Raw genomic sequence first — 22,018 nt, forward strand, 5'->3', positions numbered from 1 at the left:
GGGGGAGAGAGGAGAGCACGAGAGAAAAAAGACAGATGCACACAGACAATGTGCGTTCATGTGGGGGGGGGGGTTCCACATTTCTACTGCTGATGGGAACGGCTGAGTGTGGGGGAGGAGGAGAGTGGACACTCACCATCCTCCAATGCCTCATCTGCCCACCGCTCTGAAGGTCCTGAGGCCAGTCTGGACAGGTCAATGTTGTTGGCCTTGAGCTGGTCAGTCAAAAGCTGGGCGAGAGCCTCGGAGGCGGGCCGCTCATCCGCCCCCGGCTCTCCCGCGCCTCCGTCCTGGAGCAAACCGTCGCTCAGCTTCCCTGCAGCAGGAACACGTCAGATGGTGACAAGTGAAGCAAAGACCTGGACTCATCCCAGTGTCACGATAGCAACCCGGCGGCACAACATTACTCACATTGACCCAAGTCAGTCTGACCTGAGCCTGGGGTCACGACCTGACCTGACCTAAGGCTAAGGTCACGAACCGATCCAAACCCAGGGACATGACCCTACTAGGTCTAGTTTAGGGGAAATTACAATAGGATATCGTCCCAAAGATCACCTCATAATGGGAATTTCCAGCAAGGGTCATGATCCCACTCCTGATCCCACCATTTTATGACCCTAAATCAAGACCTCCCTCCTTGCAAACCAGCCCCCCCACCCCTGCAAGTGCCGTCCCAAACTCAACAGCATTCTCCTGGTAACCCGAATCCCAAGCTTGACCCCTGCCAAAGGTGAGAGGTCAGGCCTCAGGCTCAAGAAAGATGTCACCTCTCCCTTTTACCCCCACCCTCACCTGCAACTGGCCCCCACAATCCACGCCCTCTGCTTACTCCCTTACCCCCAATCCTCAGCCCTCTGCTCCCCTCTCTCATCCCAACCTCACACTCCCCACTCACTCCACAATCTTCCCCCCACCTCAAACTGCTCACCAATTCCTCAACCCCTACCGCTCTTGTCTCCCTCCCCTCATCTCCTGCAAAAATCACAGCCAACACCTGCTCTCGCACCCCTCTCCCGCCCCACTCCCCTCACCCCCACCTCCCGCCCTACCCGCTCCCTCACACCCTCACCAGTCAGCTCCGAACCAATCCGATCGCGGGTCGAGAAACCATTCTCCGAGCTCATCATTGGCTCCCTGCAGTGGGGGTCAGAGGGAAATGGGAGTAGTTGACGGGTGGGGAGGGGGGTAAGAAGGGGTGGGAGGTGTTGGGGCAAGGGCAAGGGGTGGTCAGAAGGGGGGAGGAGGAGTTGGGAGAGGTTGAGTGGGTGGTAGACAGAGGTGAGGCGTAAAAGTTGTGTGAGGGTTTAAAGGTGATGACAAGATGAGGATCAAGACGGCGGTTGGGAAGTGGAGTTGTAAGAGGGTGATGATGGAAGGGGAAAGAGGGAGGTGGGAGGAAAAATAATTGGGGTAAGAGTGGATGGGGAAAAGTGGATTTGGGGGGACGTGGGTGTGGGGTAGAAGATGAGTGGAAGATTTCAAATGGATTAAAAGGGGGTGAGGGTGAAAAGTTGACTAGAGTTAAAGGGTGAAACGGGATTGAAGTCGAGGATGATGGGGCAAAGGCGGCAATGTGCGTTGAGAGCAATTGAGAGGGGGTGAGGGAACAAAGCAAGATGATTAGATGGGGAAGGGGCGAGAGGTGTTGGGGGGTTGCAGAAGGGGTGAAGGGTTTTGGAAAGGGATGGTTGAGGATGTGAAGGGGAAAATATTGGGATGTGGGAGGGATATTGAGCGTGATGAGAAGGGCACAAGAGAAATTGAGGGGTAAAGGCGGAGGGGCAAGAGAGTGTGAGAATGGGAAAGGGGTGGAAGCAGTTGAAAGGAGGTAAAGTGGGCAAGAGGGGTTGAGGGAAAGAGATGAGAAGGATTGTAGAGGGCAAGAGGACCAGAAGAGGCAAAGAAGATTAATAGGAAGGAAATGAAGGGTTGAGGGGGAAAGGGGAGAAGAGGAGCAGACAGGGATCAGATCAACAGAAATGTCTGAACTGTACACACTCCTGACCTCTCCCACACCCCATGCACGTCTCCAAACCAGTGTCCCTCGTCACTACCACCCCACCCCTCCCTCCCGGTTTCACACACTCTCCCATTCCTCCGTCACGCAGGAGACTGTCATGACGTTCACAGGCGTTCCCAATCATAGAAGCTTCTGTGGGATCTCCCCTCAGCTTCTGCAGCTCCAGAAGAAAACAACCCAAGCTTGTCCAACATCTCCTATAGCTCCCAAAGTCTTCACATTCTTCCTGTAACAGGGCAACCAAAGCTGAACACGATAGTCTAGATGGGACTGGTCAGAGATTTACAAAGCTCCAGCATAACTTACTGAAGCTCAGACTCAATGGCCCAACTGCTGAAGGCAAGCATGATGTGCAGCTTTCGCTTTCGCTCCTCTTGCGAGGCTACTTTCAGACTCCAAGATCCCCTGTTGCTAAGGTCTCAGCTTGACCGTCTACCATCCCTTTACGTTTGAACTCCCTAAGCACCGCTCTTCAGCTTGCCCGGATTAAACCCACCTGCCATTTCTCCCCCTGGGTCTGCAGCTAAAACAAGGGATGCTGTACTTACGTGGGACTGAGGGGGGCATTTCCCGGAGGTGGGTACCAGGCTGTTTCGGCCTGCCATTGATGGCTTTGCGAGACTCAGGGCTGCTTGCGTGCTCTGTATTTTGTCACACCAGCTGCAGGAGACAGGAGAGGGTGCTCAATTGTCTCAAACGGCTCAACGAGGTCCCGTTTCCCCTGCCAACCCTCACTCTGGCCACGACACCGGACTCACCTGCGCCTCTCAGACACAGTCGATGCGACCAGCTCATAAATCTGGGGGCCCGTCCACGTATGGAAGAGGATGAAGAAGGCCTTACGGTCTGGAAGAGAGGAAGGTGGAAGGTATTAGAGGGAGAAATGGATAGTGGGGGGAGGAGTTGTACAGCAGCTGAGCCTCGGCTAAATGCGTACGCACGGAATACACTTGGGGAATAAATACTTAGGACACACACAAAGGAAACCTGCACAAATACACAATCATGCACACAAAACACAGGAATAGACACAGGACACGCACAAAATACAGGACATACAATATCGGAATAGGTGTATCAAGTCGCAAGAACACACACACACACACACACACACACACACAATACAAATGCACTCACACCACACAGGAACACGTGCACAGAAATACACGTGAACAACACACACTAAACACTGGCACGTGCATACACACGCACACAGAAGCGAGGAAGCACGTGGGTGAGGGGAGAGGATGACAGGAGGATTGTGAGGGTAAGAATAATGGGGGGAGACAGAGAGGGACAACGTGAGTTAGGGAAAGATGGAGGGGAGCAGAGGGCAGGAGAGGGTGAGGAGGGTGACAGGCAGCGAGGGGGCGGAAGGACAATGCGGGGAGAGTGGGAGTGATGGGGAGGGGAGAAAGGAGAGGAGACTGGGGAGAGATAAAGGGAGAGACAAGCATGAGGGGGAAGTGGAGGGAGGGTGAGAGGGAGAGGCGAGCATGGGAGCGGAAAGGAAGGGAGAGGGGAATGAGACACGAGACCGAGATGGTGGAGATGGGAGGGGGAGAGTGATGGTTGGGCGGAGAGGGAGACAGCACGGAGAGGGCAAACTGACACAGCATTCCCAAAGCTGCACCCCATCCTACCCTCGCGTGTCTTCCCACCCCTGGCCCTGTCACCTATGCCGCACCCACCTGTGGCCACGTCGCGGGCCAGCACGCTGCCCAGCTTGACGATGGGACACAGAAGCTGCTTTCCCTCGGCGGTACTGCTCGAATTCTTGCTGTGGCACTTGAGAACCATCCGGTCGTCCACCTTCTGCATCAGCACCAGGCTGTCGTCCAGCAGCAACACGTGCACGTCTGCGGACAGAGGAGCGTCAGACACGGGCTGAGAGGGTGAGGTGGAGGGAGGGGGGAGCGGTGTGTTGTGGGAGATGGGGGAATGGGGGGAGCAAGAAGAGAGAAAGAAAGAAAGAAAGAAAAAGCAGAAAAGAAGGAACCCAGAATATGAACACACACAATGCCGGAGGCACCCAGCAGGCCAGGCAGTATATAGGAAAAGTGTATAACTGACGTTTTGGGCCAAAAACCTTCGGCTGAATAGGGAGTCTACTTTGCATCTTGGATCCTGACTCCACATCCCAGATGGGGATGGAGATTCTGGAACCACACCTTGCCAGCCTCTTGAGACCGCCCACCTCCAGTGCAAATCACCTCAAACAGGGTCCTGAACCTGCACTACGGACTCCACACTTAATAAAACCACAACTGTCCTTGTACCCAGACATAAGCCCGTAAACCCTTTGGCTTGTTCCACAACCTCACTCACCAATTGCCTTCTCCTTAGTCAACCTCCAGACCAGTGGCCCTTCATGGTCCATCCGTTTCTGCGTGAGATCCAGGTTCTGTAGCGAGAGGCACAGGGGTCAAGGTGAAAGTCAAGTTTATGGTCAGAAGCACAGGTCCATGCGTGGACAGGTGCAACGAAAATCTTACTTGCACAGGCACAGAGCATCACATAAGCTGCATTCACGAGGAAAATATAAATTAATCATAAATTATGCACTTTTTTTTATACAGAAAATAACACAATTAGAACAAAACCTGTCTATTGTTGTTGTACAAAGTGCTCACATCGTTGTTGTACTGAGTCAGTGCCGGTTGGTTCAGGAACCAAACGGTTGAAGGGAAGTAGCCGTTTCTGTATGTGGTGGTGTGGGACTTCAGGCTTCTGTGCCTTAAGCTCGATGGGAGAAATGAGAAGATGGCTTTATTGAAGAAGCACCTTCTGTAGATAATACAAATGGTGGGGAGGGACATGCCTGCAATATGTTGGGCTGACTCCACCAGTCTCTGCAGCTTCTTGCATTCCTGCACGTTCGAATTGCCGTATCAGGTACAATGCAACCAGTCAGGACACTTTCAATGACACTTTGCAGAGTGCTCAGTGACAACACCAAACCTCCTTAGGCTCCTAAAACAGTAAACACCTTCCTTGAGATTACGCCTGTGTGCCTGGCCCAGAACAGGTCACCCGATACGTTCCTGCCCAGGGATTTCAAGCTGCTGACTCCACCTCCTGCCCCTTCCTGAGGGCAGCCCTCAGCTCTTTATCTTCAGCAACGGTGAGCAAGAGGGTGTCGTAATGCCTCATTCCAGCCAGCTGACTCATCACTGCCGGCGATTCGCCAGGAGCAGCGATGACATCAGCAAATTTGAACACAGCCACGGAACTGTGCTTAGCCACGCCGAGGACAGGAATTGGGATAATTATCCCTCCTGTGTTTGCTGGAGATTCAGTCCCACTAGGAACTGCCCCACCCCTTCAATACCCTTATTGATTAAGATCCAAGCTTTAATGCTTAATTTGTATTTATTAAGGGTGGATGGGAGTCCCAAGCACTCTGCGGTACTGAAGAAAGAACGTGCAGGGAGAAAAAAAACTTAGCATTAAATTTTTAATTCCTAACTTCTACAGCTGTTCCTGGACGTTGGTATCTCGGAGGATCTACCCTGGATCCAAAACACTGATGAAAACATGAAGGAGGCAGACCCGCAATTCCTGAATGGTCCAGAGTATTGCAGACTCAGCCAGCTCCACCACAGGCACAATCCTCCTCTTCTTCAGGAGGTGGTGCCTCAAGAAAGTAGCATCCATGACCATATGGTCATCCGGAACAGGGGTGGTCATTACGACCATCAGGGAGGTGGTACTGGAGCCAGAAGACCCACACTCAATGAATCAGGAACAGCTTCTTCCCCTTCGCTCTGAGATTCCTGAATGGTCCATGAACACTGGCTCATTATTCCTTTATTCTGCACTATATATTTATGTTGAAATTTATAGTCATTCAACTTCTCTTCTCACTGTACTGCTAAGTTAGTAATAATAAATCCAATTCCATAAATAGTGGGGTGAATTCGTGAGAGAATATAATCTCCTTAAAGGTGCCAGGAGATGTTTATAATGGGAACAACTTGAGCAACTAACTCGAGAATTAGAATGGGTATATCACGACCAGGTGAGACTTGAGGGTCTTTTAAGAGTAAAGGGTGTTAATACTCTCCAGGTCTGAGCGAGGCAGGAGCTGAAGGACAGGGGGTGCAGCAGAGTGAAGTTTAAAATGGGATGCTGCTTCCAGAGGGATACGGGAGGTGATACAGGTACAGAGAGATATGGGGAAGGGGTAAGGGGGATTGAAACGGAGAGTGGGGGTTAAGGGAGATTGGGACAGAGAGAGCAGAAAGGGGGATTGGGACTGAGACTGCGTGACGAGCATTGTACAAACAGAGGAGGAAGTAAATTGGTACAAAGAGAATGGGGAAAAACGGATTGGTACAGAGATAGGCAAGGGGGTTGGGAGAGAGAGAGAGAGGGGAAGGGATTGGTACAGAGATAGACAAGGGGGTTGGGAGAGAGAGAGAGAGGGGAAGGGATTGGGATGGAGAGAGAGGGGAAGGGATTGGTACAGAGATAGACAAGGGGGTTGGGAGAGAGAGGGGAAGGGATTGGTACAGAGATAGACAAGGGGGTTGGGAGAGAGAGAGAGAGGGGAAGGGATTGGGATGGAGAGAGAGGGGAAGGGATTGGTACAGAGATAGACAAGGGGGTTGGGAGAGAGAAATAGGGGAAGGGATTGGTACAGAGATAGGCAAGGGGGTTGGGAGAGAGAGGGGAAGGGATTGGTACAGAGATAGACAAGGGGGTTGGGAGAGAGAGAGAGGGGAAGGGATTGGGATGGAGAGAGAGGGGAAGGGATTGGGATGGAGAGAGAGGGTAAGGGATTGGGATGGAGAGAGAGGGGAAGGGATTGGTACAGAGATAGACAAGGGGTTGGGAGAGAGAGGGGAAGGGATTGGTACAGAGATAGACAAGGGGGTTGGGAGAGAGAGAGAGAGGGGAAGGGATTGGGATGGAGAGAGAGGGGAAGGGATTGGGATGGAGAGAGAGGGGAAGGGATTGGGATGGAGAGAGAGGGGAAGGGACTGGGATGGAGAGAGAGGGGAAGGGACTGGGATGAAGAGAGAGGGGAAGGGATTGGGATGGAGAGAGGGGGAAGGGAATGGTATGGAGAGAAGGGGAAGGGAATGGTATGGAGAGAGGGGAAGGGATTGGGATGGAGAGAGAGGGGAAGGGATTGGGATGGAGAGAGGGGGGAAGGGATTGGGATGAAGAGGGGGAAGGGATTGGGATGAAGAGGGGGAAGGGATTGGGATGGAGAGAGGGGAAGGGATTGGGATGTTGAGAGGGGAAGGGATTGGGATGGAGAGAGGGGAAGGGATTGGGACGGAGAGAGGGGGAAGGGATTGGGACGGAGAGAGAGAGGGGAAGGGATTGGGACGGAGAGAGAGAGGGGGAAGGGATTGGGATGGAGAGAGGGGAAGGGATTGGGATGGAGAGAGGGGAAGGGATTGGGATGGAGAGAGGGGAAGGGATTGGGACGGAGAGAGGGGGAAGGGATTGGGACGGAGAGAGAGAGGGGAAGGGATTGGGACGGAGAGAGAGGGGAAGGGATTGGGACGGAGAGAGAGAGGGGAAGGGATTGGGACGGAGAGAGGGGAAGGGATTGGGACGGAGAGAGGGGGAAGGGATTGGGACGGAGAGAGAGAGGGGAAGGGATTGAGACGGAGAGAGAGAAAGGGGAAGGGATTGGGACGGAGAGAGGGGGGAAGGGATTGGGACGGAGAGAGGGGGGAAGGGATTGGGACAGAGAGAGGGGGGAAGGGATTGGGACAGAGAGAGGGGGGAAGGGATTGGGACAGAGAGAGGGAGGAAGGGATTGGGACGGAGAGAGAGGGGAAGGGATTGGGACGGAGAGAGGGGAAGGGATTGGGACGGAGAGAGGGGGAAGGGATTGGGACGGAGAGAGAGGGGAAGGGATTGGGACGGAGAGAGGGGGGAAGGGACTGGGACGGAGAGAGAGAGGGGAAGGGACTGGGACGGAGAGAGAGAGGGGAAGGGACTGGGACGGAGAGAGAGAGGGGAAGGGACTGGGACGGAGAGAGAGAGGGGAAGGGACTGGGACGGAGAGAGAGAGGGGAAGGGACTGGGACAGAGAGAGAGAGGGGAAGGGACTGGGACGGAGAGAGAGAGGGGAAGGGACTGGGACGGAGAGAGAGAGGGGAAGGGACTGGGACGGAGAGAGAGAGGGGAAGGGACTGGGACGGAGAGAGAGAGGGGAAGGGATTGGGACGGAGAGAGAGAGGGGAAGGGACTGGACGGAGAGAGAGAGGAAGGGATTGTGACGGAGAGAGGGAAAGGGATTGGGACGGAGAGAGAGAGAGGGGAAGGGATTGGGACGGAGAGAGAGAGGGGAAGGGATTGGGACGGAGAGAGAGAGGGGAAGGGATTGGGACGGAGAGAGGGGGGAAGGGATTGGGACGGAGAGAGAGGGGAAGGGATTGGGACGGAGAGAGAGGGGAAGGGATTGGGATGGAGAGAGAGAGGGGAAGGGATTGGGACGGAGAGAGAGAGGGGAAGGGATTGGGTCGGAGAGAGAGAGGGGAAGGGATTGGGTCGGAGAGAGAGAGGGGAAGGGATTGGGTCGGAGAGAGAGGGGAAGGGATTGGGTCGGAGAGAGAGAGGGGAAGGGATTAGGATGGACAGAGATGAGAGGATGGGGTAGAGAGAGGGGAGGAGTCAGGATGGAACGATGGGGGGAAAGTCGGATTGGAAAGGAGTGAGTGGGAAGGGGGTCAGTGAGAGAAGTGGAGTTTGGGACAGAGAGACTGGGAAAGGGGTTGTGACAGAGCGAGAGGTTGAAAGGGCTCGTTGCAAAGAGCAGGGGATTCGAACAGAGAAGAGAATGGAGATAGAAAGGAAGGCAGGGAAATGATGAAAGAGGAAGAATTGATTGATTGGTAGGTGGGTCGGTTGATTGGGGGAGGTGGGAGGTGTTGATGGTGGAGGTGACATTGACAGAGAGACAAGGGACCGTGAGAAAGAGAGGTGGGGGAAATTGATCGAGAGAGAAGACAGTGAGCTTGGACAGCATTTGGGAGGTGGGGGTGTGGGATTATGTGGGATCAATGCTACTTCTATTTCCTATACAGAGACCAACCCTTGACATACATGGTAATAACCTCCCACACACACAGCCCGGACAGAAATAATCTCACAGTGAGGATGTCTATTGTCCGTGTCAGATTAGTTCACCTCCCACACACCTCTCTTTTGAGGACACCAAACCAACCACCTTACCTTGACAAGTTCAACCACAAAAGGATCAGTACTTTGTCTTAAGTTTGTGATATCAAGTCGACGCTGGTAATCGTTCAGGCGCTGTAAGGGTTAAATGTCAGATCTTAACTCAGACACACAAACTGCAGAAACCACCCTCTCTCCACACTGTCCCATCATCCCATCACACACTCCTGGGGTCAGACACAGAGTGAATCTCCCTCCACACTGTCCCATCACACACTCCCGGAGTCAGACACAGAGTGAAGCTCCCTCCTCACTGTCCCATCACACACTCCCGGGGTCAGACACAGAGTGAAGCTCCCTCCACACCGTCCCATCACACACTCCCGGGGTCAGACACAGAGTGAATCTCCCTCCACACCGTCCCATCACACGCTCCCAGGGTCAGACACAGTGAAGCTCCCTCCACACAGTCCCATCACACACTCCCGGGGTCAGACACAGAGTGAATCTCCCTCCACACCGTCCCATCACACACTCCCGGGGTCAGACACAGAGTGAAGCTCCCTCCTCACCGTCCCATCACACACTCCCGGGGTCCGACACAGAGTGAATCTCCCTCCACACCGTCCCATCACACGCTCCCAGGGTCAGACACAGTGAAGCTCCCTCCACACAGTCCCATCACACACTCCCGGGGTCAGACACAGAGTGAAGATCCCTCCACTGCGGCAGTTCTCTCCCCAACTTCCCACAGAGTTTCATACCCGCAAGTTCTCCATGTCCCGCACTTCCTGGTTGACATCCTTCAGGATATTGCGACAGCACTCCGCCACCTGCAGCACCCTCTGCTTCTCAACACCTTCTTCTGTTGCCGCGGAGACAAAGGGAAAGTTACGCACGGCCCACGACGGGACAACGACAATCAACACCCCCTGCTCCACTGGTGTACAACACACAAAATGCTGGAGGAACTCAGCATGGCAGGGGCTGAATAAACAGTCAGTGTTTCTGGCCAAGACCCTTCACCAGGACTGGAAAGGTAGGGGGAAGCAGCCGGAATAGGAAGGTAGGGGGAGGGGAAGGAGCACAAGCTAGAAGGTGGGGAGGGGGAACGAAGGAAGAAGCTCGGAGGTGTCTGGTGGGAAAGGTGAAGGGCTGATTGGAGAGAGGAGAGTGGACCGTGGTATAAAGGGACACCAGAGCGAGGTGACAGGGAGGGAAGGAGTAGAGAACAGGTGAGAAAAGAGCCAGAGTGAGGAATGGAAGAAGAGAGAAGGGGGAGGGGACAGAAATTAGTGTAAAATAGAGAAATCGATGCTCAGGGCTTTCAGGTTAGAGGCTACCCAGATGGAATATGAGGTGATGCTCCTCCAACCTCAGCATGGCCCCATCTTGGTGGCGAAGTGACATGTCAGAATGGCCAGCGGGAGACCCTGCTTGTTGCGGACGGAGTGAAGGTGCGCGAGAAAGCGGTTCCCCGACCTGTACCTGCTGATGATTATTTTCGTTATTTAGTGATACAGTGCGGGTGGACGAATCAAGCCACGCCATTCCAGTGACCACCCACAAACCAAAACCTAATCACAGGACAACTTACAATGACCAATGAAGTGCCGGGAGAGAGATTAGCTAGGGGGTGATGAACGGAATCAGAATCAGGTTTATTATCACTGGCATGTGACGTGAAATTTGTTAACCTAGCAGCAGCAGTTCAACGGAAGGGAATCACAGCTTGAGTGATCCTTATGGACAGCAGAGACTTGGGGAGGACAGGAAAAGATATAATTGGCGGTAGGATCCCATTGAAAGTGGCGGACTTTATGGAGAATGATGTGCTGGAGGCGGAGGCTCTTGGGGTGATAGCTAAGGGCACGAGGAACTCTGTACGGTGGCAGGAAGAAGATGACAGAGTGGATGCCCGGGAAATGGAGGAGACAGAGGCGAGGGCAGCATCAGTGGTGGAGGAAGGAAAACTGCTCTTTAAAGGAGAAGAACACCTCGGATGTAGGGAACGGAAAACCTCACCCTGGGAAGAGCTGGCGTCATCCAATCCCCAGAAGCAAATATATACACTTTGGAATAACTTTTATGAAGATCAACTTAATATACACATAATTCATTTAAGATCACTGATGTATCCATAATATAAGCCACTTAGTTAGTTCAAGTAATACAAATGATTCAGATAAACAAATCTTACCAAATTCACAGTAAAACTCAAATGAAAAGTAATCTGACTCTGAAAACTGGTCAACAGTAGGGCCCTTGGGAGTGTTTTAGAACTGGCTTCAGGTACGTGGTATCCCTGAAAGTGATGTTACAAGGTGGTGAGGAAGGTGTTTGGTGTACCAGTCTCTGTCAGGCAGGGCAATGTGTGTTAGAGCTGGGATGTCCTGTTGCAGTTGTGCGAGATGCTGGCGAGGCCGTGCCTGGAGTATTGTGTACAGTTTTAGTTACCCTTGTAAAAGGGAGACGTCATGTACGCTGGAAAGAGCTGAAGGACGATTCACAGGAGTGTTGTCAGGATTCGAGGGCCTTGAGTTATAGGGAGAGGTTGGGCAGGCTGTGCCTTTGCTTCTTGGAGCGTAGGAAACTGATGGGAGACCTGAAAGAGGGCATAAATAGGGGAATGCATTGAAGTCTTCTTTGCCAGGGTAAGGGAGCAAAAAACTTGAGGTATAGGTTTAAAATGGGAGGAGAGTAGTTTTAAAGGGACGGGGGGGTAACTTGTTTTTTTTTGCTGTTTGGGCAATTTGTCCTTTTTCTTGGCATGTTGGCCGTTTGATTTTTTTCTTTGAATGGGTTCCATGGTGTTTCATTGTTTCATGGCTGTCTATGGGAAGACAGTCTCAGGGTTGTATGCTGCATACGTAATTTGCTAATAAATGTACTTTGAATCTTTGCAGTTAAAAGTTTAATGTATGGGGAGGGGAGTGGTCAATCTCTCTGGGTCTATATTTATCGGGAGTTTAGAGGGGGAGGGAAATTTCATTGAAACTTACTAGATCCTGAAAGACCCAGATAGAGTGGATTTGGTGAGTATGTTTCCATCAGTCAGAGTAGAAGGGTGTCTTCATCTGGAGGCTGGTGAATCTGTGGAATTTATTGCCACAGATGGCTGTGCAGGTCAACTTGACCTGATTGAAACATATAAGATTATTAAGGGATTGGACACGCTAGAGGCAGGAAACATGTTCCCGATGTTGGGGAGTCCAGAACCAGAGGCCACAGTTTAAGAAAAAGGGGTAGGCCATTTAGAACGGAGTTGAGGAAAAACTTTTTCACCCAGAGAGCTGTAGATCTATGGAATGCTCTACCTCAGAATTCAGTGGAGGCCAATTCTCTGGATGCTTTCAGGAAAGGGTCAGATAGAGCTCTTAAAGATAGTGGAGTCAAGGGATATGGGGAGAGGGCAGGTACGGGGTACTGATTGTGGATGATCAGCCATGATCACATTGAATGGCGGTGCTGGCTCAAAGGGCCGAATGGCCTACTCCTGCACGTATTGTCTGTTGTCATCGGGTACATTTATAGCAGAGACTGGCAGGTTTTAGATTGGTAAGGGGGTTAAGGGTTACAGGGTAAAGGTGGGAGAATAGAATTGAGAAGGAAAAATATCTCAGCCAAGACCGAATGGTGGAGCAGACTACATGGGCAAAATGGCCTAATTAACTACTATTGTTTATTTATCATACTGTTTCTCGAAAATGATAGCTGCTTTTGAACTTTGCACCAACTTTTGAACTGCCTGTATGTCCTGGCAGTGTGAACTAAAGTCTCGTTGGTACAGGACAGTTAAGGCATGGCATGGACAGGCCAATCTGAGGCAGTGGGGCCTGGGCCCAGTAATGTGGAACAAGACAATTTTTGGCTGCTGGAGTGCATTCGGAGGCAATTTGAAGCTGCATAACTGAGGACAGGCAGAGTCAAGGAGGTGGGGCCCGAGGAACAACCCAGGGTTTGACCGATTTAAGACCAGGGCTGAATTGGAAATGTTGGGCGCAGTCCGAATTGAGCTGATGGATCCAGGGCCCACAGGTGCATTGAAGCAGCTGGGCCCGGGTTCAAGAGCAAGGAACGATCTGCTGCTCGGCCGATTTCTGCACCGGGCCAGATTGAAAAGGTCACGGTGACGGGGATGGAAGCGAGGTATGGACCTTTAGCTTTAGATGTTTACACATCAGAGTGCTGAGCTGAGATCGCGGCCTGCAACTAGTGGGCTCCTGGATCAGCTATGACCGGCTTCGTGGCTGTGGATTCACTTCAGTTCTGAAAGTCATTTGTTTATTTTTATTCTTTGCATGATTTATCCTCTCTCTGCACATCGGGTGTTTGACAGCCTTTTTTTAAAAATGGGTTTGTTTTAGTTTTGTGGCTGCCTGTAAGGAGATGAATGTCAATGTTTCATATAGTATCACAAACATGAGAAAGTCTGCTGATGCTGTAAGTCCAAAGCAAGACACGCAAAACGCTGGAGAAACTCAGCAGGCCAGGCAGCAGCTAGGGAAAAGAGTTAACAGTCGACGTTTTGGGCCAAAACCCTTCATCAGGACTGGGACTTTAGGCTCCAGTGGACAAAAATGATTATATATAGTGCACATACTTTAATAATAAATGTACTTTGAACTTGTTTCAGATATGATCTTACATGCAGAGAGCATCATACAGTATAGAAAATGGCCCTTGTCCACACAGTCCACCCAATCATTTTAACTAATTTATTCTGACTGTTTACGACATGCTCTGATACGGCAATTCAAATGCAAAGGAACACAAGCTGCAGAGAGTAGTGGACACAGCCCAACCCATCACGGGCACGTGCCTCCACACCTTCAGTAGTATCTACAGCAGGTTTGGCCTCAGGAAGGTCCGCATCATCCAGGCCATGCCATCCTCTCACACAGCAGCTACAGAAGCCGGAAGGCTCACACCAGCAGGCTCAGGAACAACCACTGCCCTCGGGGCATCAGGGTTTCGAACCGAATGGCACAACCCTAATCCTACCTCGGCGATGGGACGCCACGGACCACCTCTCGCACTGTCAGGGACTTGTCTCGGCCCCCCCCCCCCTTTATCACTTGAGTTATTGAGTTGAGGGGCCAGGTTATGCGGCTGCATCTGCAGCATTCCATTCGGTACTGGTTGCCATTACAGGTTGCAGAAGTGATCAGCCAAAACGCCGTCTGGCGTAGAGGGCACCAGGATGCTGCCCGGATTAGAGGGTATATGAGCTACAAAGATCGGTTGGACAACTTGGGTTGTTTTCTCTGGAGTTGCGTGGGTGGTGAGACCTGATCAAGGTTAATGAAGTTATGAGCGGCATACCTTTCTCCAAAGGGCAAAAGGCATTAGACTTTACAGTTTCTTCGGTAGTAGGATTGGATGTGTGTCGGGGCGACACCTGTTGCTGTTCCTCTGTGGTGAGACAGCGTATCAGCTATCACTGTGCCTGTTTACCTCATGATGCTCCCCCTTTGGTGGTATGGTATCTGAGATGGGACGGGGAACGTGTACCTGGTGAATTGGCCCTGCGGTGGGACGGGCATGGACATAGATTGGGACAGTAGTTGTGTACTCCCCTGTAGATGGGACGGGACATACCTGTGTTCTTGGCGATGTTCTCCAGCAACAGGGGATATTTCGTCAACCTCTGCATCTCGATGGGGATGATATCCTTCAGCTGAAGCCTCCGGCATTGAGGGTTACTCTGGGCGTCCTGTAGGCAAGGGACACAGAATGAGGAACAGAGGAAGGGAGCAAGCTGGAGGGGTGGAAGAGACGGTGGGGCAGGGAGAAGCAGAGAAGGGAAGGAGGGAGACGGATAGAGGGGGAACAAGCTAGTGAGAGGAAGAAAGAGACAGAAGGGGAGACGGGGAGCAATAAATGAGAGGGTGGGAGAGAGCTGCAGCGAGAGTGCGAGTGTTAAAAAGAACGATACTGGGTGAGTTTAAGAGTACCAGTCAGAGAGAATGGGAATCGTCAATGAGAGAGAAGGGGAAAGACGGGGAGGAGGAGAAGGGCGAGAAGATGGCAAGGCGAGGGTGAAATGGAAGGGCAGATGGGGAGGAGGCAAGAGCTGTGTGGGGGGTGAGATAGGTAAAGGGAAGATGGAAGGTGGGAGGCAGAGGGGAGAGGTGAGGCTGGCAGTAATTGGAGGTGGGGTGAGTGGTTGGAACTGAGGTGATGCGGGGAATAATTTGCTCCCTCTCTCCTCCTTGGAGATGCAACTCTTCTCGTGCTGCTGGAGATCTCCATTATTCCAATGTCTTTTCCCCTCTGTATCTTCAAGACACAAGATCCTTCCTGCTCCACATCCCCCATTAACCATCCCCTCTCCCCCCAAATCTCATGCCCTCTCCCATTTCCTATCACCTCTATCTCTAGCATCCCCACCCCATCTCCCATCCCTCTCCCTCCCCTTCACTTCCTTCTCTCCCCCCACCCAATATCCCTTCTCCCTGGAGACTGAGTATCCCACAGCCCCCAACTACCCTCCTTCTGCCCCACTGTCCCGGAGGGCGAGTTCCTACCTGGATGAACTGGCTGAAGCGCAGATCCTTCCTGTTTTTGCCCTTGATCAGCTCCAATGCGTAGGATTGCACGCTGCAGAAACGCGATGCCAGCTTCTTGAACCAGAATCCCTCGGTCCCGTGAAACTGCAGGGGGGTGGAGAGAGACAGCGGCTGAGCACCGCAGCCTCATTGTTGTCCCGCACGGTCCTGCGTGCACCTCCGAGGTCAGCTCCCTTTGCCGTCCCGCAGACATCCCCGAAGTACGCACCCTGCACGCTCCCAATGTGCAGACCCCACCCTGTCCCGCACATGACCCCAATGTGCGCACAGTGCATTCTCAATTTATACACCCCACGTGTCCCCAACATACGAACGCCATTCAGTCCCCCAATGCATGCACAGTGCTGTATGTACCGCACAATGTCCCTCAGATTACCCACCCACACTGTCCCATTCAGATCCTTGCTGTACAAGCCCCACAAGGTCTTGTGTTCGTCCCCACGTTCCCTGTAACGTTACTCGTATACAAACCCTGCCCTGTTCCTCGTGCCTCTCCAATGTACGCACGACACCACACGCACCCTATATACGTCCCTGACATCCCGCATGCACCTACCATGGCGAGGAGGGTCTCGCCAATCTCCGTCACCAAGTAATCATCATCTTCACGAAGCTTTTTCATGTTGTTGTAGAACGTGGCTGTGGTGCGGAGGGAGATGGGCAAGGGGTTAGTGGGGGGAGGGGGTACAGTCCCACAAAACACCCAGATGGAGGGCAGTAGAAGGGGAACTGCCCGCACCTCCCACCCCTCCCGGCCCCATCACCCCATCCTGTCACTGAACCCTCCTCATAACCGACCTCTCCCCCTCAACCTTTGCCCTCCTGTCAGTATCACCAACTCGCCCCCCATCGTCCACTCCCGCTCCATACCCACCACCACATCTCCATCCCACCCAATTTCTGCCCCTCCAACACCCTTCGCCAAACCCACCACAGGTCTCCCACCCTGGCCTCCCCACCCAGCCCACCTCCTGTACCTCCAGCCCTCGAGGGGTAGGGGACGTACTGTGGACTTCGATGAGCTCGTCCAGGCTGGGGAAGATGCTCTGGAGTTCAGTTTCGGAGAGGATGCTCTCGGCCAGCATGCGTTGGTAGAATACCTCGTACAGCACCTTCAGCATCCTCACGTGGGCATGCTCTGTGATAAACAATTCTGGGGGGGGATAGAGTGGGGGGGGGGGTCAGATGTGTGTCAAACACTGTTTGCCCCTCTTCTTCTCACCAGTCTTCTCTCCCATCTGCCCTCCCCTCACACTACACAATTCTTCACCCCTCCGTCTCCATGTCTCCCTTCGCCCTCCATCGCCCTGTCTCCCTCCGTCCGTCTGCCTTCGCCCTCCATCACCCTGTCTCCCTCCGTCCTGTTCTCCCTCTGCCCTCCATCTCCCATACTCTGCTCAGTTCTCCACTCCTCCATGCCCCCTCCCCATTCCTCCTTCCATCTCACCTCCTCCCCATCTCCCCTTCTCCATCTAGCCCATCTCCGCACCTCTCCACCTTGCTAGCTCCCTTCCACTCTTTTCTCCCATATTCTGCTCAGTTCTACCCATCCATCTCCTCTCCCCCAATATCTCCCCAACTCCCTTTCTCCCCTTCTCTGTCTAGCCCACCCCCACACTCCCTCCGCTCCCCTCCATTTCCCTTCCCCCTTGCTGACCTGCCCTCCCCTTCCTTCTCTCCCCTCTATCTCCTTTTAGCCTTCTCCCGCCAGGGTGGGGAAGTTGCCAAGAGGTTTGTGAATGTCTGGGCAGTGGTGGGGAGAGGTGTGAGTGAAGGACTGTGGGGGTTTGTGGAGGTTAGGGAGAGATGGAGAGGGCAGGAGAGAGGCAAGGATATTTGGAGGACGAGTGTGTGGGGCAAGCGAGAAGGGGAGAAAGGTTGGGAAAGGGGTAGGAAGGGGATGTGTATGGAAGAGAGGGGAAGGGGAGGAGTACGGTAGGGAGAGGGGAGGGAGGCGAGGGATGGGCTGCGTAGTGTCTCACTCACCGTTGATCACCTCCTGCCGCTTGACCTCGGATTTCCTCAGCCTGAGGAGCTGTTCACCGCTGACCAGCTGCCGCCAGTTTGACGGCTCCGTCTCCAGCGGAGTAACGCGCGGCCCACTGTCCTCAGGCTGGGCAGGCAGAAAGGACGGCTGGCCGTCTGCTCCTCCGCTCCCTCCAGGATCAACGCTGCGGGCAGATCAAGGGCATCTGTAAACGTGGCTGGCCAGTAGCGCCAACACACCCGGATGAACGGTAAGGGGGGGTGGGGAGAGTGCAGGGAGAAGGTCAGAGAGCAAGAGATAGTGAGGAAAAGGGAAAGGGAGCGGGCTGGTGGGATGAGGATGGAGGAGGGGAGGATGAGAGGGAAAATGGGATAGGGAGGATGAGGGTGGAGGCGAGGAGGAGTGGATTAAGGGCTGGAGGGTGAGTGAGAGACGGAAACAGAGTGACAACAAAGACAGAGGGACTAACAGAGAGGGAACGTATCGGGAGACGGGAGTGATACAGACAGGCCAGAGAGGGAGATGTGAGGGTAGAGAGGGCAGGAAAGAGCCAGTTGCAGACAACCTTGTGGGTCAAATCACAAGACAGACGGACGCAGGTGGCTGCTGGGAGCCAGACGGCTGGCAGGAGGTAGACGGACACAGACGGCGAGCAAACGAGACTCGTGACACAGCAGCGATCGGGGAGACAGCTCAGCAGAGAGACAGACGTCTGCCCGCACCCTGGCGCCGAGATGCCAATGTTGTCTCCATCCTGCCACTACCTTAAATCCTCTGGATTAACCTATTCTCTCGCACTCCCTTCCCCTTTGCTTCTTCCAGCTCAGTTCCACCAAGGGGTGTGGGGCAACTCACAGCAGCCATTTAACCCAGCCACCCTGTACGCCTTTCTCTGGGTTGTGGGAGGAAACTGGAGCATCTGGGAGAAACCATGGGGTCACAGGGACAGCATAAGGAGATATGGTGATTCACCAAAGCCTGTTGCAAATTTCTACTGTGGAGAACATTTTGAACGGTGGCCTGCTATGGAGGCTCCAGAGCACGTGGTCACAAGAGGCTGCAGATGGTGGCAGACTCAATCAGCTCCAACACCGGTACTACCCTAATGCGCGGACAGCTTCAAAAGGCAGTGCCTTCAGCAGGTGGCATCCATCACTAAGGACCCTCACTACCCAGGATATGCTCTCTTCTCGGGGAGGAGGTACAGGACATCCAACATTTTAGGAACAACTTATTCCCCTCCCCATCAGATTTCTGAATAGTCCATGACCACTGTCTTGCTATTCCTCTTTAGAACAATTTAGCTATTTTTTTCCAGAATTTTACAGCATTTCGATGTCTTCGTACCGCACTTCTGGCACAAAACTACAAATTTCATAGCAATACACCTCATTGTGATTCAACATCCACGAAGAGAGTGCCCGATCGAGACTGAACCTGGGGTCTCTGGATGGTAAAATGACCAGAATTCTTCCCACTTTCAGATCCCAGTGACAACCATCGTTTACAGTACAGAAGCAGGCCCTTCGGCCCAGCTTGTCCATACTGACCAAGATTCCAATTTAACTTCTCCTTGCCCACGTTTACCTATCCATGTACCTGTCCAACTCTCTTCTAAGTATTGCAAGTGTACCTGCCTCAACCACTTCCTCTGGCAGCTCATTTCATAGGCCCACCATCCTGTGTGTGAAGCTGTTTCCTCTCGGGTCTCAAAATATCGACAATTAAGACTTTCACTCAGTCACTCTGAACGTCACCAAGACCAGGAAACTGATAGTGGACTTCAGGGAATGGAAGTTGGAAGAACACACACCAGTCCACCTTGAGCAGTCAGCAGTGGAAAGATTGCGGCTTCAGATTGCTGGGGAAAAAGAATATGTGCTTTCACTGTATCTATACCCCTCCTGACCTTATAGACTCCTATCAGGTCACCCCTCAATCTCCAGGGAATAAAGTCCTCATCAACACAATCTTTCCTTGTAACTTCGGCACTTCGAGTCTGAGCCACATCCTCGTAAACCTTTCTAGTTTAGTAACAATATCGAGGCCTTCCATTGGTCGGGGTGGACCATCGATATATCCACATTAGTTTAGTAACACCTTTCCTTATATCAGGGTGGCAGAAATGGTACACGATTTTTCAAGTGTGGCATCAACAGTGACTCCGATAACGCCGACTAAAAACCCCTCGTGTGATCTCGCCATTGTGCACCACACCTGTTCTTGCTCTGTAAGGTTCAGCCCATCTCACTACCTGACGTCAGCCCAAAAAACCCCGTCTCTCCCTCACCTGACCAGATGCAAATTAAAACAGAGGGAATGCCTCGTACATACACTCACACACATACTCGCAGGACAGGTGGGGGGGGGGGGGCACAACTGAGTAGGGGGTCTAAGCCTGCACACATGACAAGGTCCCAGAGCCCCCCACTGGCTCCCATGCCCCAACATCCGCCATCTGGATGGGGTGGAGGCTGGGAAGGGTGATTGAGGCCAGTGGGATACCCTGGGAAGGCTGGACGGACATCGTACACGGAAGGACTGGGATTTAGGAGGGGAGGAAGAGGCGGACGGGTTTGGGGACAGGGACACGCGCTGCTTGACCCCTGACTGTACCAAACCCACTCATCTTCCCCAACCATTGACCCAGTGACTTCTCTGTCCCCAACAGTGCTCCCCACCTTTGACCTGTTGATGTTTATCTATTCTATCACCTTCAACTCTCTTTGCCTCTGATCCCTGTGAAATTCCACCCCCATAACCCTCCACATCCTTGACCTGTTGACCCTTAAACATTCTCACTCAGCTCATCTAACCTTTGAACCCAGCCTGTCTATGCCTAAAACCGACCCTTTACCCCTTGACCTCTTCCTATCACCCATCTGCATCCGTTTGAGCCCCACGAACTTCCAAACATGCCCAACGACCCTCCCACATTTAATCGTTGACCCTCACACATTCTGCCATCAATTCAACTCCACAAACTTCTGCTCCCTCTAGTGACCCTCCCCATCCTTGAGCTTTACACCACCCACCCCAACCACCTGTGACATCCAGAGCCCACAATGACCGTCCCGTCCTAGACACCTGGTCGCCACCCCTTCCCACCCCTGAACCTCGACACGGGTGACCCCATACCCCACATCCACCTAGCAGACCCCCCATGCAGACTCCTTCACGCTCCCGGTCCCTCCACACCTCCTTGGCACCTGTGACCCATCCACCCCCCCCCCGACATCACCCCTGTCCATTTCTGCTCCATCCCCTCCCCATCTCTGAACCTCTGCAAATTCCTGAGTCCATTGTCAATTGTCCTTGTGGGTGGGATGACCCCCACCCACCCAAATTCAGTGCCAAGAAGGGCTTACCCACCCATTTACCAGCCCACCGCATTGATCTATCCACACCCACCATCCTTACCCTCACCCCTGGGTCAACCTTTGACGTTGGTGAGCTCCTGACCTTCTCACTGATCTTTCTGCAGCCCTTCCCTCACTTCCACTCATTCTGCCCACACACCCACCCTACCCCAGCCAAGGGTGCCATGGCACCTACTTCTGACTCTGGAGGTCGGAGGCCCTGGCGGCTGCCTGGGCGTCGACGTCACTGCGGGACCGGGGTTGCTTGCCCTTGGCTGTGCCCTTGTGCGATCGCCGGCGGTCACTGTAGGTCCGCAGGCTGGCCGAGCGACCCAGCTTCCCTGGCAGTCTTGTGGGAGGTCAGGGCGGGAGTGGGAAAAGAATGGGTCATCTGCGGTCGAAGGGGGAGGAGTACGCGCCAAGGGGAGGGCAGAAAGAGAGGGGGGAGGGGGAGGGGGAGGGCGGGCGGGAGGGGAGAGGGGGAGGAGCCGGCCGGGATGAGCGGGCGGGCGAAGAGAGGGAGCGCACGTGGGTGGGGGGAGAGAGGGGGAGCGGGCAGGAGGGCAGGGGGAGGGCGAGGGGTGCGCAGGAGGAAAGAGAGACTGGGCAGGGAGAGGGGGGAGCGGGTGGGGGGAGAGAGAGTGTGAGAGGGGGACGGGGGGGTCAGCAGATACCTCGTGTCTCGGGGAGACGGGTTGGCGGGGCGGGGGGGGTGGGAGTGTTGGGAACCGGCAAGTCTGGGACTGAGGTTGACGGGGTAAGAAAGGTTCAGAGCTTTGGATAGAAAGCAGTTCCGTTTCCAAAAGGGGAGAATTGGAAAGGGCCTGGGAGGGGCGTTAGTTCGAGGGATGAGTGAAGTGGATAATATCAGAGGGGAGTGGTGGAGTGGGTTATTTCACGCCACAGACACGCAGAATCTACAACAACTTCA

General features: G+C 53.4%; 1 protein-coding gene across 1 annotated transcript in view; it reads right to left on the minus strand.

Annotated features, from left to right (window-relative positions):
- Positions 1-122: 122 nt before the first annotated feature.
- LOC132398299 (rho guanine nucleotide exchange factor 1-like) overlaps positions 123-22,018 on the minus strand; it is a 100,776-nt gene continuing 78,880 nt past the window's right edge. Inside the window, exons 16-29 of the mRNA XM_059977551.1 lie at positions 21,284-21,436; positions 17,728-17,912; positions 16,748-16,894; positions 16,298-16,380; positions 15,700-15,825; positions 14,771-14,885; positions 9,934-10,034; positions 9,224-9,304; positions 4,352-4,427; positions 3,715-3,882; positions 2,782-2,869; positions 2,572-2,683; positions 1,073-1,137; positions 123-316 (exon numbers count right to left, since the gene is read on the minus strand). Of these exons, the coding sequence (XP_059833534.1) occupies positions 259-316; positions 1,073-1,137; positions 2,572-2,683; positions 2,782-2,869; positions 3,715-3,882; positions 4,352-4,427; positions 9,224-9,304; positions 9,934-10,034; positions 14,771-14,885; positions 15,700-15,825; positions 16,298-16,380; positions 16,748-16,894; positions 17,728-17,912; positions 21,284-21,436 (1,558 nt within the window). The 3' untranslated portion in view covers positions 123-258. The remainder of the gene's footprint in view (positions 317-1,072; positions 1,138-2,571; positions 2,684-2,781; positions 2,870-3,714; positions 3,883-4,351; positions 4,428-9,223; positions 9,305-9,933; positions 10,035-14,770; positions 14,886-15,699; positions 15,826-16,297; positions 16,381-16,747; positions 16,895-17,727; positions 17,913-21,283; positions 21,437-22,018) is intronic.

Source organism: Hypanus sabinus, chromosome 1 (genome assembly GCF_030144855.1).
Source record: "Hypanus sabinus isolate sHypSab1 chromosome 1, sHypSab1.hap1, whole genome shotgun sequence".
Lineage (NCBI taxonomy): Eukaryota > Metazoa > Chordata > Chondrichthyes > Myliobatiformes > Dasyatidae > Hypanus > Hypanus sabinus.